We start from the raw sequence: 21,798 nt of genomic DNA, 5'->3' as shown, positions 1-21,798 counted from the left end.
GCCCACACATTCCTGGCCTGCATGCCCTGAGCAAGTCCAGCTTTGGCCCATCGGCCCTGGCATGGCTAATGGGTCAGGCAGCCCCACTGATGCGCACAGATGGTGACCCCAAGAGACAGGTGCGCCAAGGGAGCAGGGTCGATGGGGTTAATACACCGCCACAAAAGGAAAAGCTCCAGCTCTCTCTCGCATCTCTTCCAGCTCATCCTAACAGTCCATTTGCCTTACAGCATCACAGCTCCATGACAGTGAAACCCCTGCACAGGCAAAATGTCACCCAACACCAAGTGGCAGGGCAGGAATACAGGACAGGGTGTTAAACGGGATCCTTGACTTCTTCCCAGCCCTTAGAGCCCCCAAAAGGCCAAGCCTCAGGGCACCCTTCCACTCGCAGCGCTCCGAGTCCCCATGTCCCCTGCAGGAAGCCCAACATCAGACGCTGCAGCCCCTGCAGACCCCTCCACCCAGCTGGTAAGGGCCAGGGCAGCAGCGTGGAAAAGTGCCGCCCCGCCCCAGAACCCGGTATGGGGGGTGGGGAGTAGGCGGCAAACTTCAAAGCTGCAGCTGCAATATGCTTTAAAAAAATAATAAAAGACCCTTGAAAGCCAGCGCTATTCCCCTTGCCCCTCCGAGCTCTGCGCGGTCCACCTTGACCGCCGGCTCACCCTCGCTCAGCTCTGCCGAGGGGACGCGGCTCCCGGACCTCGGCCGGCAGGAGTAGCCTGGGAATCTCCTCTCCGGGTAGCGCGCGCGGCTGGGCTGCGGCTCGAGCCTCCCCCAGCCCCCAAGTTCACCCACCACCCAGAGAAGCGAGAAATTAGTTTAAAATGATGTCACTTGCCCATACCCCCTCCCCCCAAGCTGGTCCCATCTCACACACACCCGCGTGGCCTGGGCTGCGAGTCGCGGAGCATCCCGGGGGGTTGCGGTGGGGCGCCGCGCCGAGGCTAGCCTCCCCGGGCGCCCGCTCGGGCTCGGGCTCGGCCCTGGGCAAGCCGCCGGCGCATCGTTCCGCCGGTGCAGAAATCCTACCGCCCGTGCGCCCTGGGCGCGCCGCCGGGCCCCGCGCCGGCTCCCCGGGAATGCGGCCGTCAGGTGAGGTAGGCATGCGTGCCGGCTCCGCAGCGAAGCAGCAGCTGGCTGGGGCGCTGGGCTCGGGGTCTGCCTCTTCTCCCTCTCCCCGCAAAGGAGAGGCCTCTCGGGGGCTTTCCAGCGCCTTGTTGCGTTAGGACCGCATTTCCCCTTCCTTTCCCCTTTTATCTTAGTTTCGCCTTCAGATGCAAAGAGAGAGATCGCAGGAGTCCATGCCCAGCTCCAGCCTAACTCGGTCCACAGGCGGAGAGAGAATTATGAATGGACGTTGCCTTCTGATGAGGAAGTCGACTGGGGAGGTCTCTGCGCAAGGCGCGCTCCATCAAAGCAGGGGCATTGGCCCCTCCACTGCTTCAGTGCTGCAGGCTGAGACACCTAATTGACCACTGGGAACTCAGGTGCCCGGAGACCTGGGCGGGACGTAGCCCTGGGGCCACGCCGGGATCCAGCGCCTTGCCGGTGTAGACAGCTTCGATTTACAGCCCAGTGAATGGAGAGGACTGCGGCAGCCAAACCTCCCGGGCAGCAGGCACGGTTGCACCAACGCTCCGCAGACAGCCGCTTGGCTCCGCGAACATCTCCCGGCTCCACTGAGCTAAAGGGAACCTGCTAAAAATAATCCGTCCCCTGCCGCCAGCCGCAGTGAGCTGCAGGACTCAGCCCCCAGCCTCAAACTCGGCGGCGCGCGGGAACCGGCCACAAAGCCCGCCTGAGAGCTTAGACACGCCGAGGGCTGCGGAGGATCCCGGATCCGGATTTCTAGTACCTGTACGTTTCCTTCTCTCTTAGCGCTGCCGCTGGGGCTGCGCGTTACTCATGCCCCGAGTGGCGGCGGGCTCCGCACATCACCAACAGGCTGGACCGACCGCGGCTGCTCAGCACCGCACCCCCGCGGCTCCCTTCTCACCTCCCTCGTCCCTGGTCTCTGGCCAACAGCAGAGGAATCAGAAACGTCGAGCGTGCCAACCCCTCCAGCCCAGGCAAGAGGGTGGTGGACAGAGACTGGCGTAGAGCATGTGCCAGCATGTAACAGTAATAGAGCGACCGAAAAATGTGACATTGCATCCCCTCCCCCCCACCCCACTCATCCTCGGACGATGAAACCTCACATCCTAGACACAACTCACCCTGCCCAGGCTTAAAAACACTGCAAGGACAATGCCTTTGCAGCCATATATTAATCTCCAGGGAAGGGTGATTTACTAAACCAGATCTGAGGTTGAACCAGGGTTAAAAACCATGGCAGAGTGTGTCCATGCCTTAGGCTGGTAGGTTCTCTATGTAGCAACCTCATGCAGAAGGCAGAGAGCCATTTAGGGCCACTTAAAACACGGCACTAATGGGATATCCTAATACTGTACATAACAAGGAGAAACCAGTCAATGAAATGATCTAAAGATGCCTTGTGGGATGCTGTTTTGGGTAATATGTCTTGAAACCTCTGAAACCCATTTAGGGACAACTTGACTATTTTCTGACTGGGCCATCTATTTTCAAATAGGGAGGTTTATGCCCTGGCCAGATTTGCATGTGTGAGTAGAATCGTGTCCACGAGGCCTGTAACTCCTCCATAATTCACAATTGTGGTGAAACACTCCATTTGCAAAGGTCACAAGAAATCACAGGGTTTGCATGAGCACCCTGTGTGTGAGATAAAGAATATTTCCTAATTGGCATTACTATGAATTAATGACTGTGGTCACATGAAATATCACATTGAACCCAAGTTAGCCTGGGTTGGCTGTCCTCCTCCAACCCCACTCACACAAACCTCCTTGGAGGACTGCCAGCTACCAGGAAGGACAGAATCTGGCGGGAGGCCCCAGGAAGACAGAGTGTGGCGAGGACAGGAAGGATGAGGCTGCAGCCAATGGCTTAACCACACCCCCAGTGAGGGTAAGAAAGCCATGCACCCCAAAGTTTAAGGGATGGGTGGGCAAAGGAAAAGGCCACCAGAGAGGAAGAGAGATGAGCAGAGAAGCAGGAGACCAGGAGGGAGGGAGGAAGGGCCGCATCTCAGAAACTGGCCATGAAAGGGTTTCAGAAAGGCAGCGTGATCTAGAATGCCAAGTGTCACTGGGAGGTCAGTGGGAGGAGTTCTGCCTGCCAAGAGCCGACCTGGGCCCCCGGAGGCTTTGGAAAGACCTGATGGATTGGCCATTGGTGGGGGGTGTGGGGTGGGTGGGGAGCCCAGTGGGAGCTTCTAAACGGTCAAGGGAAGCCTTTCCTTTAGCTCCGTGGGGCCAAGGACCAGCAGTACCTGCAGCACCTGGGGCTCCTTAGAGATGCACATTCTCAGGTCCCACCCAGACCCGCTGAATCTGACTCTGGGGGTAATGCCCAGCCATTTGTGCATTACCAAGCTCTCAGACCAACTTCAAACAGGAGGCCCCACCATGTATGGACCCAAACCTCTCAGGCTTTGAAATGAGAATTTATGTGAGGGTGAGCAAAATGGCCGCCCCCACAGCAGTCCCTGGCCAGATAACGGGTAACCGGTGGCCAAGTCACTAATCAGACATCCCAAGGATATGAACTGTGTTGCATGGGGTTTTCAGGGCTGCTCTATCAAGGGAGAACCTTGCCAACGAGGCCTGCAGACCTCCAAAAAGCAATGAAAATGGCCATGTCTTTTCCCCTTTGCATTGAGCTTTACAGTAATTAGATGGTTGTTAACAATGATGATGAAAGTAATGATACTACTAGATTGCTTAAGTTGGAATAAAGTTTTAGCAAGTCCCATGGCACAGAGGTAAAAAAAACATGGGCTTTGGACCCCGAAAGACCTGTGTTGGAATCCTAGCTCCTCCAGCCCTTAGCAGCGTGGCCTTGGGGAAATTAATTGACTTCTCTGAATCTTGAGTTCCTCATTTGTAAAATGAAAATAAGAATAACTAATTGATGGGGTTGCTAAGAAGAGTAAATAAAACAATAGCTAGAAAGCACCGTGATAGCACCTGGCACATAATAAAAGCTCAACAAAGGTAGTTCCTTCCTACCTGTGTTTGACATCTTCACACACAATGTTCACATACGGCATTTTTTCTTGGGATCATTATCCCTTGTGTGGCAGTTAGGGTACATGATGATTCCTAGGGCTTGAGGGTTCAAACAGAAGCACTTATTGAATACTTCTTAGATGCCAAGGACTGTGCTGGATGCTAGCAGGGATAGAGCAGAGAGAGAATGGCCCCAGTTGGAACTGATGTTCTAAGGGCTGAGTTTATATCCCAATCCATGTGGGTGTCCCACTTTTTTATATAGATATTTAATTATTATTTTAATTGAAATATAATAATTGTACATATTTATGAGGTACAGTGTGATATTGTGATACCTATATACAATATTAAATGATCAAATCAGGGTAGAAAAATCTATCACCTAAGACATTTATCATTTTTTGTGTGTTGGGAAACACTTGAAATCCTCTCTTCTAGCTATTTAAAAATATACAACCAATTGTTGTTGACTATAGTCATCTCACAGTACTGTAGGACACTAGAACTTATTGGTCTTATCTAGCTCAAATTTTGTATCCATTAACTAACCTCATCCTATTCTCCCCCCCCCTTACTCTTCCCAGACTCTGGTAACCACTATTCTACTCCCTACTTATATAGGATCAACTTTTTTATGCGTGAGAACATATGATATTTGCCTTTCTGTGCCTAGCTTATTTCACTTAACATAATCACCTCCAGTTCCATCCATGTTGCTACAAAATGACAGGATTTTATTCTTTTCATGACTGAATAGTATTCCGTTGTGTATATAAGCTACATTTTCTTTATACACTCATCTGTTGATGAATGCTTAGGTTGATTCCGTATCTTGGCTATTGTAATAGTGCTGCAATAAACATGGGAGTGCAGATATCTCTTCGACATACTGATGTTTTTACTGGAAGCCAATGGTATCAGGTCTTAGGAGACAGACAACTGCAAATTCGTCCACCTTTAGGATAGTGATGATCTATAGCAGAGGTCAACAAACTTTTTCTGTAAAGGGGTGAGTAGAAAGTATTTTAGGCTTTGCAGGCCATGTAGTCTCTGTTGCAACTACTACACTCTGCTATTGAAGCTCAAAAGCAGCCATAGATGATGCAGAAATGAATGAATGTGGCTGTTATTCACAAAAATGGGGAGTGGGTGGGATTTGGCCCATGGGTCATAGTTTGCCAACCTCTAATCTAAGGTGTGGCTCAGGAAATAACTATTTCCTTTAACTGGTATTGCCAGGAAATATAAAAGTCTATATAGGTAATTGTCCATATAACTAAAGTTTATCCAGCCAAGAACAATTTTCTGAAGCCCCTTATTATTCTAAAGCATTTTCTAGGCCGGGCGCGGTGGCTCATGTCTGTAATCCTAGCACTCTGGGAGGCCGAGGCGGGCGGATAGCTCAAGGTCAGGAGTTCGAAACCAGCCTGAGCAAGAGCAAGACCCCATATCTACTAAAAATAGAAAGAAATTAATTGACCAGCTAAAAATATATATACAAAAAATTAGCTGGGCATGGTGGCGCATGCCTGTAGTCCCATCTACTCGGGAGGCTGAGGCAGGAGGATTGCTTGAGCCCAGGAGTTCGAGGTTGCTGTGAGCTAGGCTGACACCACGGCACTCACTCTAGCCTGGGCAACAAAGTGAGACTCTGTCTCAAAAAATAATAAATAAATAAATAAATAAATAAATAAAAGCATTTTCTACCCTCCCTGGAAGAAACCAGCTAGTTAATTGTTCACCAAACTGTCTCCCTCTTTTTCCTACAGCTAGACTTCATTTCCCAGCCTCCCTTTGCAGGTAGGCACAGCCCTAGAATTGATTCCTGGCCTGCGGAATGTGGGCAAAAGTGATGTGTGCTCCAGGCCTGGCACATGAAAACTCCTACCCATTCTTACACATGCTCTTTTTTCTTCCTTGGCTGAACGCAGAGGTGCTATGGGGTGGTGGAGTCCCAAGACGGAAGGAGCCTGGGTGCCCAACTGATTATATGCAGACCTGTGTCAGAGTGCAAGGAGAGTGAGAAGTGAGTCATTGAAATGCTGGGGGTTTTATTACCAGAATTTTCCTGCCTTGAGTAATTCACTTGCCTATCTCTTTAATCAGATGGTACGAAACACGATTTAATGCTTTGCTGATTACTTAGGGTCTTTATTAAGCAGGCTTATTATGGGTCTCTATGGTAACACATTTCTAAGATTCCTTTCTGGATATCCATGCTCTTTCTCCACTGTCATTATTTTCTCACCCTTTTTCTAGCTCCTTCTCCATAGTCTGAGCCCACAATGAGCTGAGGATAGCAGACACCCATGCCTGGATAACGTCTAGCCATTACAAAGAGTCACTAATGGTCTAAGCAAAAGCCTAAAGGATACAGTGCATGGGCTTGCTGACATCTGTTCGCAGTCTTAGGAAGCTCTTTTCTCGTACTTCCAGGCTTAATGCTGTGTTCCAGAGAGATGAAGTTATCAGAAGCTCAGCAGCTCTGAAAAGAGTGGAATATTTCTATATTATCCAGCTTACAAATTTTGAAAGCTTTAATTCTTCTCTAGCCATCTTGGGGGGGGTCCATAATACAGATTCTAGTTCTGTCCTTCAACATGCATGGACTATTCACCTTTCAAAATACTGTCACTTCCGGATGTTTTACGTGTATTAATAGATTATAGCCATTATGTGCTCCAAATCTTCATTTTAAATACACCTTTTCTGGGTAATTATTTTGTTGATGCCAACAGATCTTAGTTGACTTCTATTTTATAGGAGCTGGAAGAATTGGCTCTTAAGGGCTAAATAATTTTATTTCAGTTCCAGAGGGGGTAAATTACTTTTATGTCTCAGGGCAATTTACCAAGAAAATCCAACTGTGCTTTAGACCTGGTCTTCGGATTATTGTCCTAGGTGGGGATGTGGTCCTTTCCCAGCATGAGGTGGGAAGCGGGATTGAGAGGAAGGAGATTGGAGGAGGCCAGGGGAGTCAAATACTTTGACAGTCTGATTTTATGTCTTTATTGAAAAAACTAAGATGATCATATTTAAGTGATTCTCTTGGTCTGTTTCTTATCTATAAAACAAAGAGGGTAGAAATGACCTGTAAAATTTTCTCGAGGCCTCCCATTGTATAAATCTATTGTTTTATGAGACCTGAAACCAAATATACCTTCCAAAATGATTTCTGATCATCAGTACTTATTTATTTCTTCACATTTCTGCTGAGCATCCGGAAGTGGTCATTCTACCTATACACTTCATCATTTGCAAGGGCAGTAATAGGTTCTTTGATCTGCCCAGGGCTGGGTAACCTTTTTGTCCCAGACTGACCTTGTTAGTGACCTTGGGGAATCCCAATTTGAGCTCTACTCTCTTTCCTCCATACACCCCCTCTATACCCCCCCCAATGTTTAGCTAGGGTGATATCCCTGGTTTATTCTCTTTGGCTCAAATGTATACTAAGATTCAATGATGGAAACTCAGTTTTGCCTCCAAGGCTTACTTCCCAGGAGCAAATTGGATGTCCCCTTCATGGCTGTGGATGTGACTAAGCTTTACATCTCATTTATCCTAGCAGCAGCACATTACTACTGCTGCTGCCCTGCCACTGCTCACAAGATACCCCCACAACTTCCAGAAGAAATCGCTGTTATAAAATGGATCACTCATTCATAAGGAACTGTGTGTTTATTCATATATATTTTATATCATAACAAATGTAAATTAATTTCAAGGTGCAACTACCCAAGCTAGTATCTATATAGCTGCCTGTATAAAATTTCTCTCTCAAAATTCTCCAAACCATCTGGCATAAACTACTGTATTGTGACCTGTTAAAATAAGTAACAGCTGTGATAATCCCTCTCGATTTATGGCAAGCTATAAAGCTTTGCATATACTGGCAATGCATATAAAATAATAAATAAAACCATTATCATTCTGTGCTGTCTTGGTGGGAATTATGATGATTTAGCCAGAATGGAGCCCTATGGAATGCATCAGAGGAGAAGATTAAGCAGAGATTTTGCCCAACCTGGCCTCCTCTAGCCCCCAAAGACCAACCTCACTACTTAGAGCTCCTTGATATATTTGAAAACCTTATCCAATGCAAATGCATCCTTTCTGAAAAAACATGGTTCCCACACATTGCTGCCCAACTTCTATTATTTTAAAGCCTCTTTTTCTCATGGTGGGTTTCCAAAATCCACAGTATATACAGACCATAAAGAAAAACCAAGCTATATGCAACTCAAAATGTGAAATAAGTTATATCACCAAAGCTGAGAATTGTCTTGGAATTATTAACTGTAAGTTTATGTTTGCAAACAGTGCCAAGATCCCAGGTTGGAAAATACTATATCAAAGTCATCTCTGAAAGATATGCAATATGTGGAAAAAGACAAGCTGGTATTTGGCAGGGAAAGGGATGAGGCAGCTTTGATTCTGAGTAAAAGTTACTATGCCCACTACACATGGTTTTCAAAAAATTAAGGGGACAGGGAGGGAAACTAGCAACATGAGATAGCTCTTGCCTAGGTGCTTGGCATTATACCATAATCTTATTTAATCCTCACAATAGCTCTATGCCTTAAGTATTATTATTCCTATTTTATGGTTGAGGAAATTGATGTTCAGAGAAGTTAAGTAACTTGCCCAAGGCCAACCAGCTAACAGTTGGAGAGAAGGAGCTTGAACTCAGGTCTGCCTGATTCCAAGGTTCATGCTCTTTCCACCTCACTACATTGCCTTTTTTTTTTTTTTTTTTTGAGACAGAGTCTCGCTTGTTGCCCAGGCTAGAGTGAGTGCCGTGGCGTCAGCCTAGCTCACAGCAACCTCAAACTCCTGGGCTCAAGCAATCCTGCTGCCTCAGCCTCTCGAGTAGCTGGGACTACAGGCATGAGCCACCATGCCCGGCTAATTTTTTCTATATATATTAGTTGGCCAATTAGTTTCTTTCTATTTATAGTAGAGACGGGGTCTCGCTCTTGCTCAGGCTGGTTTCGAACTCCCAACCTCGAGCATTCCGCCCGCCTCGGCCTCCCAGAGAGCTAGGATTACAGGCGTGAGCCACTGCGCCCGGCCTACATTGCCTTTTACACAACTGTTCGCAACCTTTTTCTCCCATGACCCATGGTATTTACATAGACCATTCACTGTCACAGCCATGTGCCATCTCTTTCTCTCCCACTTAATAAAGTCTATTTGAATGCAAGTGAGAGTTACATTACTCCTGGAAGAACTTCAAATCGATTTAATTTATATATTTAAAAAATTACAAATAAGGGCACTTGGTTATTGTGGTAGATTTCAAAAATAGCCATGGTACTTTTCAGCCCTTCCCATCAAGAGGTAGGGTCAATTTCTCCACCTTGAATCTGAGCAGGCCTTACGACTTGATTTGGACAATAGAATGTGGTGGAAGTTACACTGTACATGATCTGAGCCTGGGCCTCAGGAAGCCTTGCACCTTTTGCTTATGCTGATCTTGGTACCTATCTATGCTTATAGGCGCTCTATAAAGAAGGCTGGACTAGCCTATTGGATGATGAGACACATGTGGCCCAGTTGCCTCCCTCATCTTAGCCTGCTAACACCAGACATGTGAATAAGGCCACCCTAAGTCATCCAGCCCCAGATGATTGACTACAGACATATAAACAAGCTCTGCAGAGCTTCACTGACCCAGCCTAGGCCAGAACAAATACTAACTTTTAAGCCACTAAGTCCTGGGGTGATTTGTTATGCAGATAAGGCTAACTGATGCAGTTCTTTAAAATAAATTTCTGGCCATATGTCAAAACAGATACTAATGGTTGAGAATTGTTGGTTTGAACACAATGATCATAAACTAAAGCCTTTTTTAAACAAAATGTAAACCCTTTCTGATGGCTCTGAATGTTGGCACTGCTTAAGGTCTTCATATCACCTTAATATGCCCTGTGAAAGTACCAGTTTAGAGAGGATTCCTATGGATACAGTTCCTGAAGCCCACCTTCCCTTTATGATCTTGGGTTTGTCAGGTTGATGTTGGGTCATGTGGTTTGGAGGAAATAGTCACCAAGGTAAGTGGCCCAGAGCCACCCTCCAGAAACAATCAGTGGATAGAAGGAAGAGAAGAGATGACATGCTTAAAGATTGCAAATGCCAATGCATAACCCCAGAAATCCCTCAGGGAAATAGAGGGGTAATGCTGTGGAACAAGAAGAACTACAATTTGTTAGAATGTGTTGTCAGTTTTGTATTCAACAACAATAGTCATGGCTGTCTTCTTAAGAAGATAAGATATTCACAGGTGGGAGAGGGGGAGAGGGATGTCTATCCTCCCCTTCCCAAATACTTGGAAAATTTACAGATGGAGACCCTAAAAGAAAAGAAGAAATACTGTAATCACAAACTAAATTAGGGCCAAATTGAACTTTCTGAAAAAGGAAAAATAATGGTTACAACTAAATACCTAGAGCAGTGGTTCTTATCTTTGGCTGTACATTGGAATTTCGACATAGTGCAAGCAACTCCAAAGCCTGCACTCTTAATCACTACATTAATTACTAACTTTATTTAATAGGAAAAAATGTTCAGCATTCGGAGTTTCCACCAGCTTCTACAGAAGCCATTTCTTTTGAAGAGAATGCTGGTGGGTAACATATTAGTTGATTGTTCAGCTATCTTAGCATGTGGATGCTTGGGTTACTTTTTTTCTTTTCTTATTTTCTTAGTAAATCTGGAACCCTTTGAACTTTGCATAATTTCTTTTTTCTTTTTCCCAGTGCCCTCTAGTTATACAAACACAAAAAATAATTACAGAGTCAGTATTTACATCTATATGTCTATGGCTTTTTCATTTGGTATTTACAGTACTGAGTGAATGAATTAATTTAGTTCATTTTGCTTCTTGGGAAAAGGGGTATGGAATGAAAGGGGAGCCCTTTTAGTTGACTGTGGTAAGGTTTTATAAAGAACAGATAAAAGAGGAGAGAGAAGGAAACCTTCTTTGTTATCCTGAGAAAATGTGTTGGTCTGTACCCTAAACAATTTTTCTACATTTGCAGTTAAATACATGCTAATTATGTTCCAGAAAAGGGGATCTTTTACTGAGCAACCTTATACATTTGTAAAATCTGTCTCTATACCAGCATTGACAGTCTCTCCTAATTCAGGCTCTGAACTTGCTTCTCAAAAGCTTTTCCCAGTCTGAGAACCTGGCTGGGACACTGGATTCAGGCTCTAGGCTGGAACCTCCATGAGTGGCCTTCCAAGCAGAATCAGAAACGAAATTTCCAAAGCAGAGTAGACATAAAACTAGTATCATATACACAATTGGGAGGGAAAGTTTGCTCATTTGAGGATGGGGTTGAATGGAAGAGCAGGAAAGAGAAATCACCAGATGTGGAGAAGCCAGACAGAGGCATCTCCTGCTCATGTCAGAAGTCTTCTATCCACGTCTTACCATCTGGACTGTGTCATGAAAGAAAATCAAGGCCTGGTTTGGCCTGCTCTTAAAGGGTTTTGGTTGAGAATCATTTATGTCCAAAAGGAGAAAGGGAAGCAGTGGGAAGTTTCTGAAGAATAATTTCATAATAAATATTGATGTGTTAGAAAGTTGCTTTGCACATAGGAGCTTCTTTACTCATAAATATTGCTCAATAAATTAAGATTTTTTTAATTGATTTTTTAAACAGGAGAGACAACACATGATTCAGGTATTCATTTGTCCAAGAGAGGGAACAGTTTGGGGATCATAGAGATGTAAATCTCAATAGGATTTGTAAGAAAGAAGTTTTCTGGCTCCCTGGCATGGTTATGACACATCCAAGATGGCCTAGTGATGATGCTGGTAGAACTCTAAAAGAGCCCATGGAAGGACCACTCTAAGGTCCTCTTTGCCTTCTCCAGTGGTTCTGGGAGGTCACTTTGTGTCTCTGACTTTAGGCTTCCTCCCTCTAACCCCCAGGCTGCAGGCAGTAAGATGCATGAACTGGAGCTCTAGGATGTGGGGCTTTGATGCTTGAATACAGTCAGTCTCAAGCCTCGGAGTATTCCAAAGTTCACTTGTAAATTGATTTTCCTTTTAAATTCAGGACACGTTTTCCCATGGGAACAGAAGTTACAGATGGTATTTAGAATTCCAGATTTTTCCATTATTTCCTCTATAATATTGCTGGAAAAATATGCATTTACAATGAATGAGAGTAGAAAACAATATTGGTATCACGGTAGTGAGTAAAAAATGTTAATATAACTCAAGAAGATGGTGTAAAAATTAATCTTAAATGCCAGTGCCTGATTAAATACAAGAATAACTAGGATTAATAGTAGGCTAATGGAGACCTTGGGGTCTACAAATGGAATCTCTTTGAAGATTAATGACACTGGTTTTTTATTATGCCCAATACAATTTGAAAGATTCACTAATTCAAAAAATAATATTTTTTGAGTATCTAAAATCCACTAGGCAATACCATAGCAGAGATGAATGACCTAGTTCTTACTCTGAAAGAGACCCTCAAATGGCCACCTAGAGAGATACTATTTTATACATGGTTTCCAGAGGGACCTTCACATACTGCGCAGATACACTGTTTTATGGATGGAAGTTCAGAAAGTCACAGGATAAATATAGGGTAGGGGATATTCCTAGACCACTAGCTTTACTAAATAATTGTTTGGGGGGAGGTTATTTTATATTAAATAATGTAGAGAATAGTGCTAATTTAATAGAAATATTTAGGATGAGGCATATGATTACAAAGACATTTTCAGATGATCTTATAAAAGGTTGTTTTGGGACCATACCCAACTTTACCCCTCCCTGTCTCCACCTACTGGCTCAGATCCCCATAGGGGTACTGGTTCACCCTCTTCCCTGCCATCCACTAAAATATAGGCATGCACAACAAATATGCTATGGAAAGGGAGATATATAAATTGGCCTGGGAAATTTCCAGGAATGCTTCCCCAAAGGTGATGCTTAAGCCACACCTTCCAAACTGACTAGGAGTTAGTCAGATGAAATAGGTCATAAAAGCATGCTAGAGAGGGAACAGTGTACATAGACCTGGAGGTGTGTGAGAAAGCATATTGTGATAAGAAGATGCAAGCAATTTTGCATGACTGAAACATCTAGCTAGTGCAGGGAACTTTAGAAACACTGTAAATATCATCATTCCAAAGTGTACGAGAGGAAGTGGACAGGAAAAAGATGTTGAGTCCAAGAGTTCTCCATTCCAGCCAACAGGTGGTGCTGTTGGTCTAGGGCAGTTTGGTGGTTATCAAGAGCAAGTGGCCTTGGGGAAATATGAGAAAGTAGATGGCGGTATGAAGATGGCCAATTATAGAAGGGAGACATTTAAAAATAAGTTTCTGTAACTACTGGAAGAACTATAATCATATCTGCTACTTGTTATTTTGTTCAGAGACTTCAAATGAGATAAAGTATAATCCCTACAAGCATCTTAACCAGGATGCTAAAGTTAAGAAATTAGAAAACAGACTATCATCTTTCTCATCACTGAAAAACACCATCTCTTTATGCTGACCTGCCAACATAGTGAAACAATGGTGTGGGAAATTCCGCACTGTAACTTCTTGACCTGCCACAACCTCCAGCACTTGTTAATCCATCACCTTTTATGATCCCAGAGGACATTTACAACCTTCTCCTAGGAAATGAATATTTGAACAATATGTCATTGATAAACAATGCTGGGTAATAAATATATCAGTTGCAGGCAGTCAAGTTAATTAGCAGAAAGTTCTAGTGTCATTAAAGGAATTGAAAAAGAAAGTAACATGCCTTACCCATTCCCCTCCTTTTTCTCAAGACACAGGACACTATTGGTTCTGTCCCTTGTTTAAGTGACATCTCAGCTCATAGTCTCATATTTTGGTGGAGACCATCTTTGCTTATCAGTTTTTGCACCTTCAAATCAGAGCTAATTTCCCTTCTACTTTGGTTGATTGTAGCATATCTTTTAATTCTTAACCTCATTTGAGAGCTCCCACTTTCCCCAAGGCACTGTATGATAACCTAAAAACACCACCCCCATGTTTATTTTGGAATCATTACTTTCAAACTCCTGCAGGCAGTATAAAGTACTGGTAAAAAGCATAGGTTTTGGAGTCAGACAGACCTGAGTCCAAATTCTGGCTCTGCAGCATCTGTGCTGTAATCTTGGACAAGTTATGCAAATAGTCTAAGCCTCATTTTCCACATCTGTGGAATGAGAATAATAATTGTACCTGCATCAGAGGGCTGTGATGAGGATCAACTATGACCAGGCAATTAGCATAATCCTGCTGAGCACATAATAAGGGGTCATTAGATGACTTTATTAATTATTAACATCCTGGTTTTCTCCAACCACTGGACCTCATATCTCCTCAGTCCCTAACGTCAATGGACAAGTCCCTTTCAAACGTATTGATCATTTATGAGGCAAAAAAATGTTTAGCCTTCCATCTTAACTGCCAAACTTTAAAAGAAATAAGTGTCATCGCTTCTTTCCAGAAACACCTTTCCTTCATGACCTGAATGAAATCACTGGAGGATAAACAGATTAGAAGAAAAAAAGATAACGTGAGTGAATATTTTTTGAAGTTGCTAAAATAAGTTGCTGAAAACAAAGACCCAGGAAAAATTATAGCGTAAGCTATTGGTCTTTTATTTACATGTGCATTCAAATATCCACCCATTACTGAAATTATAAACCAGTGTATAAGATGTTACATTGGGGAATGGAGTGGGGTTAAAAAAAATCTTTTGATACTTGGTTGGGTCTGCTTTCATCTTGCCAGAGGCAAGCTGATATTAACCAAAACATGCCAAGATATAAAAGATAAGAGTCATTCTCAGAAAGAATGGGGTAAGATTAGAGGAACAGAGGTCGGGGTAAAGGGCTTTAATTACCTGTAAGTGAGCATAATTTCTCTATGAAGGACCCTGAAGGTTCTTTTCACACATTTTGAATACCATCTCCTAATCACAATCATAATAATGGTAACAACAATGACAACCACAATCACAACCATTGATTCAGTCCTTAACACATGCCAAACACCGTGCTATGCACATGATTTTCATTATGCATTAAATCTTTACAACAAGCTTATGAGATTTTGGAGAAGAAACCAAAGCTTAGAGAGATACACCCCAGAATGTTTCTCCTGGCTAATGAATTCCTATCAGTCCATCAAAGTCTAGCTCAAATCTCACCTCCTTCAGGAAGCTTCATCTCCTTTCCCTTAGCACCTTCTCCATCCCACATCCACTCTTCCTCTCCCCAATTTTTTTGAAGTTTATTTTCTTTAAATAGACACACTTGGGGATATAATCACACACTGATTTCGTTCTATTGTTCTTTCACTGAGTGCTGGACGAGTTGGATCTCTAGATGTGGCTGTGACATGTTAAAGATGTGAGGAGTCCTCAGCATTGCACCAAATGTGGGGCAGGATATAGGGCAGATTCTGTACCTACAGAATCTGATCTAGGTCTAGATGTCTATTAAATTGCGATAAATTGGATTTTTGCCCTTTACCAAGTTTCAGATTTCATAGCTATTTTCTGCTTCATATGTTGGACCAAGGGCAGAGAAATGTCATTGTCCTACAGAGAGCTCCAGCCACAAGAATGTTGTGGAACAGGAAAGGAAGTAGTTTTTTATTATTGAACTCAAAAGCTTCTTTTCTCATATGAATCAAGGGTATATCTTATCTCCCAGCTATTTCTTTGGAGTCCATCAATGGCTGGGCACGCCACCCTCCTATAAAAAGAGAGTAGACAAAGAGAAGCACAATACGATTTGGTGGCAAAGAACATTTTTCCCTGGCAGAAAATGGAGTGACTTTTAGCTTATCTGCTGTCACCTTGTTAATGTGGTCATTGTTCTTCAAAATAAAATCTCCTCTTCTTACCCATGATGTGTTTTGTGTAAAAAAAAATAAAAAAATAAAAAAAGAAGCCACTAAAAATCCAGTGGAGAGGGGTGGAAGGGGAAAAATAAAAGTCTAATCAAGAGAAACTACAAATAAACTTTTTCCCAAGGAGCAGCACTCATCACACAATTATCTTAATTCTCCCAGGCAGCCATTTTGCTTGCTTTCCAAGATAGGTGTGGAAAGCACTAGAAACCCTTGGCCTCTATCATCACCCCTGGTTTTCAGAACAGGAACTATGGGCCTGAATTAGTTGGGATGCCAAATTTATCATCTATTCAAGCCAAGGGTTCTGTGGCTGTTGATGTGTGTCCCTGGCCTGTTCTCAAACACATCTTTAGTTGAAAATTAATCATGCAGCTCTAACTTGCTAGTAAATGTATTCAGGGATAAAAACTTACCCGGAAGAGGGATCCTAGTTGTTAATGGCCAAATGCCACCCATGGCAAGCATAACGCAAAGACAAGGTGGTGAAAGAAGAGTGATTTCCTCTATCTTGAAGAATAAATCGAAACATCCTCCTCACTCAATGGCGAGGGGGGCGGCCAAGAAAGGAGCAAAGATAACATTCCTTGGAGGCCTCAGTTGCTTGAAGCTGAGGAAACATTGCATCTTTCCCCTTACTGAAGTTTGATGTTTGGCTTCTGGATGCTGAAGAACCAGTCCTGTATTTCAGTTGTGAGAGGATATGACTGAGATGAATTCCCTTCTTTGTCTCCTTTCTGCCATTTCAGGAGCCAGTGGCTGTAGCCACATTGAAGATCAATAAGTTATAGCCACATACAATCTATGAGAGGAGAATGGAGTTTCTTGGTATTCCTGCTGACACAAAAAGAGGCACCCAAGATGGAGGGAGCCATGCTACCCAACAAAGTATTCAGAAGCACAAGGTGGGCTTCAGAAAAGATTAGAAGATTCTGCTTTGAACACAGACAAGTAACTTCCACCTCAGTTTACATCTACATACAGTGGAGTTGTGCAGGATAAAGTTGTGTGTTGCAGATTACAGTTGCTTATATCTTCCTGCAGCCTTATTCCTTCCTACATCTTACCATCTCCTCCTTCTCCTCCCTCACCCCCAGACTCAGAGGAGCCAAGATTCAACCAAAAGCAAATAGGTAAAAAAACTCACAAAAAACAAAAACACCACCTGAAACTTGATACATCTTAAAATGCACCCAAAACTTAATACACCTTAACCTATTTATCCTAACAGAGTCAGTTCAAAAGTCCCCTTCTCCATCAGCCTGACTTGGTTTCCCATGCTACCCCAGAAGGAAGAGTTGGTCCCTCCTTCATGTGGATGATCCCCAAGGCACTGTTTCTAGCACTTCTGTTGCTCATGGGTCAGTATTCTCCTAATGCTATGGTTTGAATGTTTGTCTCCTTCAAAATGCATTTTGCAACTTAACCCCCAATGTAATAGTATTAAGAGGTAGGGCCTTTAAGAGATGATTGGGTTATGAGGGCTCTGGCTGCAAAAATGGATTAGTTTATTCAGGGATTAATGGGTTAATGGATTAATGGGTTATCCCAGGAGTGGGTTAGTTATCATGAGAGTGGATGTGGTATAAAAGACAATTTGGGCCGGGTACAGTGGCTCACATCTATAATCCTAGCACTCTGGGAGGCCAAAGCGGGTGGATCATTTGAGCTCAGAAGTTCAAGACCAGCCTGAGCAAGAGTGAGACCCTGTCTTTACTAAAAATAGAAAGAAATTAGCTGGACAACTAGCCAGGCATGGTGGCGCATGCCTGTAGTCCCAGCTACTCGGGAGGCTGAGGCAGGAGAATCGCTTGAGCCCAGGAGTTGGAGGTTGCTGTGAGCTAGGTTGACACCACGGCACTCTAGCTCAGGCAACAGAGTGAGATTCTGTCTCAAAAAAAGAAAAAAAGACAATTTGGCTCTCAGTGTGCCCCCCTTCACCCCGTGATACTTTCGGCCATGTTATAACAGAGCACAAGGCCCTCACCAGAAGGTGACCAGATGCAATCACCTGACCTTGGACTTTCCAACCTCCAGAACTGTAAGTAATACATTTCTTTTCTTTATAAGTTACCCTGTCTGAGATATTCTGTTGTGGCAACAGAAAGTTGGCCAAGACACCTACCTAACTTGGAGGTCTTCGAGGACAGAACTGTCTTAGCCATATTTGATGCCCAAAGCCTAGCCCAATGCCTAGCATAGAGATGCTGCTCCATAAAGTATTTTTGTTTTTTGTGTTCTTTTTCTTTTTTTAGAGATGGGGTCTTTCTGTGTTGCCCAGGCTGGTCTCGAACTCCTGGGCTTAAACGATCCTCCCACCTTGGCCTCTTGAGTAGTCTAAACCATAGGCACACACCACTGTGCCTGGTTCTGCTCTATAAAGTTTTGCTCTGTAAATGCTCACCTCCTTAAAGGCTCTGGCTATAATGAGTAGTCAAAACCCTACAGAGTGGGAAGCAACCCAGTTGGGTAGCCAGGAAAGAGGCCAGGTCTGGGACAGAGCAGCACAAACACTCTATCGAGAAACATTCCACAAGAGAGAGAAAGAGACCGAGACACTTTGGAAGAATTTCTGAATGGTGAGTTTTTATGTTGAGTTTTTTCCTGGCTTGCCTTGGCATGCTGAATCCAGTGTAACATTTGGCTGCATGTCCTCCCCTAGGCACACTGTTGGTATTTTCATGTCCCATCTGCCAGTGTCTCTGGAGGACATTAGGATAAGTGAGTTGATCCAGAAAGGACTCCCACTGTCCTGGCTGTCTGCCTAAGACGTGCAAATGGAGAGCAGCTTCCCAGCCACAAAGCTTTTGCCTGTGCCAGTGGTGTAGCATTTTTAATAATATTATTATCCATAGCTACCATGGCTTGAATATCTACCAGGTGCACCATGTAAGTCCTTTGCCCTCATTCCTTTCATTTCATCCTCATTTAAAGAATACACCAGGCAGATATTATTATCTCCATTTTAGAAATAAAGAAGTTGCAATCCCATAACTTTCCCAAAGTCACACAACTAATAAATGGCAGAATAACAATTCAAATCCTGGATTAATGGGTTAATCCAGACACCAAAGCCCATTTTCCCCTCAGTCTGGCAGAACCAAAGCCCATTTTCCCCTCACCACGTTGTGTCTCCAAAACTTAACTATCTAGAGAATAAAACCAACAATGATAAGCCCACATACTAAAATCAATGGAAATTCCCAAAGCTATACTCTGAGGTAAATTTATAGCTTTCAATTCTCACATTTATTTTTTTCACATGTTGACTGCCATGTGAGTTGTATTTAACTCAGGGTAGTTTTGAGCCTGGGACCTCGTACAGCAAATTCCTGTAGTTGGTTCATGAAAATCTTACTTTTTGATGTTCTTATTGTTACAATTAATATTGACAATTTAATTCTTTATTTTTCATTTAAAAATCCTTTTTTTATATCAAGTTCCCAGAATTTCAGAAAACGAATGTGCATCGTCTTGCATTCTCAGTTTTTGGTTTCCTAGTAAATAGTCTCTAGGGAGGCCTTTTTAATTGTTATTTACCAGTCAGCATGTATACATTGATTTTCTACAATGTGCCAGGCACTGTGCTAGACCCAGTGCTACCAAGAAGGACAAAATGCCGTTCCCTACCTTTGAAATACTCCCAGTCTAAATGAGGGAGAGAGATGAGTGAATGCTGTAACAGAGGCATTTCCACAAGCCACAGGAACAGATCTGTGGTGCTAGATCTACCCAGGAAGGTGAGATGGGTCAAGTTCACAAAAGGCACAATAGTTGTGCTGCCGTAGAAGAGGGAGTTCAGTCTTGAGAATGAAGAAGATACTAATTTGTGTTATTCTTCATAGGGCACTCTATCAACAGAGCTTTTTATAGTTGCAATGACAATTTAATTCTTAAAATGTGGATTGCATTGCATATAAACTCATGCACAGAAAATAATAAAAGCTAACAAATTAGAAAGGATCGTTTTGTTTTAATAAAACACCGTGCCCCCAGGGAAAATATTGTGTTTTCTAGTGTGGCAGTCAATGTGTTAAACTAAGCATTCAACTTAAGACATGTTTTTAAAAGTTTAAAATCTCAGGTAAAGAATATGAAATTAGATAAAATAATTTTATAATTAGAAACATCAATAAAATTGGCAAAGTGGTCTTTGCCACAGGATGTTGGCAACCTATGCCTTGCTTCCTGCTAGTACAGGGTTCCCAGAAATAAGTTAAGGGACCTGAGCTAACATTGATACTGATATGAATGCTTTGCGTCCAGAAAAGATGAATGCCTGGAGATATGGCCACAAATAATGGCAGTAGCTGTTGGGCTCCCTGGCCATTGACTATGGGTTGCATAAGGATCTATGTCTCTGAGAGTTTGCCTGATCAGCTTACGTGGTTCTCACACCTGTTCAAGCCAGCAGAACACCTTTCTAGGCTATATGCAACAGGATCCTGAAGCTTGAGTCACATGCTCCACTTTTTCTAAAAACCATAATATTCCCTTTAAGCCTAGCCCAAATATAGTCTATTAGCTACAAAGTTCAGACATTGTCAGCACGTGGCAGTGCCTTCCTCTAGGTTGGGGAAATCTGGCAGGGGTTGAGGAGGAAAGAAAGCAGAGGGGCTTGTTTTTCCCCACATTATTCCTATGCTTATAAGGCAATCATATGAAACAATTGTTCCATGGCTTTAAATCTAGTAAATAAAACTCCCTTTGAGACTCCAGTTTGAAAGATGGTGAAGATCAGAGTAGCTACATTGTTTATGTAATAAACACACACCCCAAGCCTCTAACATTTTTATAATTGTGGTAATAAAATTTGTGTTGAGGCAAAAAACATTTTCCGCTCAGCTTATATTGTGCTGAATACAATGTCTGCCAAGTCTTACTTGGAGGCATCTTTGATTAAGGGCCTGGCCTTTCTACTGATGAGCCCTCCAGAGTTGGCAAGGGTGCCATGACCTGGCTGAGACTAATGCCCAAAGGTAGCCAAACTCAATGTGTCAATAGCTTTAAGAAAGGTGAGCCCTCTGCTGAGTAGCCCTGTAAACTGCGCTGCCCGAGCCTGCCCTGGCCTGGCCTGGCAGCCGCCTCCAAGCCTGGGATCTTCAACTCTCGAAGGCAAATTGAGTCAAGCCATTCTAAAGGCCTTCTCCTCATGTTTTCCTTTGACCTTCAACTGGAAACTTCTGGCAGGCACCTGGAGGGGCCTTATTTCTTTGGTACTTCCTCCCATGACTTAGTTCTTCAGGCCCGGTAAATAAAGACTACCTGGCTGTTGGAAACTCTCCCCTGAACCCACTGATCTGTATGAAAATGTGTGGACTTGGGTTGGTCATTGTCTCATTCGGTTCCCTGAGGGAAACCGGGGATTAAGGTGCCAGTGGAGTTCTTACTTGTCACCTAAGCCGGTGGTTCTCAGCACCAGCTGCACACTGCAATCCACCTGGGCAGCTTTCAAAAAATGCACAGATACCTGGGCCCACCCCCAGAGATTCTCATTTAATTGGTCTTAGGTGAGGCCTGCACATTAAATAATGGTTATTCATCATAAGTATATATGATATTAGGGATCCGGATTTGAACAACTTCTGCACCACAAAATTTGGAAACCACAGTGTCCTGAACAAACTGCTACAGGCTCAGTGGCACCCACTGGAAGCCGCCACCTGGTGCAGAGGCATGTTCCCTTCTCCCAAGGGATGTTAAGTCACAAAACTGCACACAGCGATGACTTCCTATCACCACACCTGGAAAAGCAGCTCAGAGACTGTTCGTCCTCAGACAATGGGGTAGAACA

General features: G+C 43.6%; 1 protein-coding gene across 2 annotated transcripts in view; it reads right to left on the bottom strand.

Annotated features, from left to right (window-relative positions):
- NHS (NHS actin remodeling regulator) overlaps positions 1-21,798 on the bottom strand; it is a 335,839-nt gene that overhangs the window by 75,991 nt on the left and 238,050 nt on the right. Inside the window, exon 1 of one of the 2 annotated variants that reach the window (XM_075999581.1) lies at positions 883-2,118. The exons of the other annotated variant lie outside the window; for it this stretch is intronic. Coding sequence (XP_075855696.1) covers positions 883-1,108 — 226 coding nt within the window. The 5' untranslated portion in view covers positions 1,109-2,118. Of the gene's footprint in view, positions 1-882; positions 2,119-21,798 lie in introns of those variants that run through there. 2 annotated transcript variants of the gene reach the window in all.

This window comes from Microcebus murinus, chromosome X (genome assembly GCF_040939455.1).
Source record: "Microcebus murinus isolate Inina chromosome X, M.murinus_Inina_mat1.0, whole genome shotgun sequence".
Taxonomy (NCBI): Eukaryota; Metazoa; Chordata; class Mammalia; order Primates; family Cheirogaleidae; genus Microcebus; species Microcebus murinus.
Note: the sequence above shows the minus strand (reverse complement) of the source record. Positions and strands in the feature narration are given on the sequence as shown.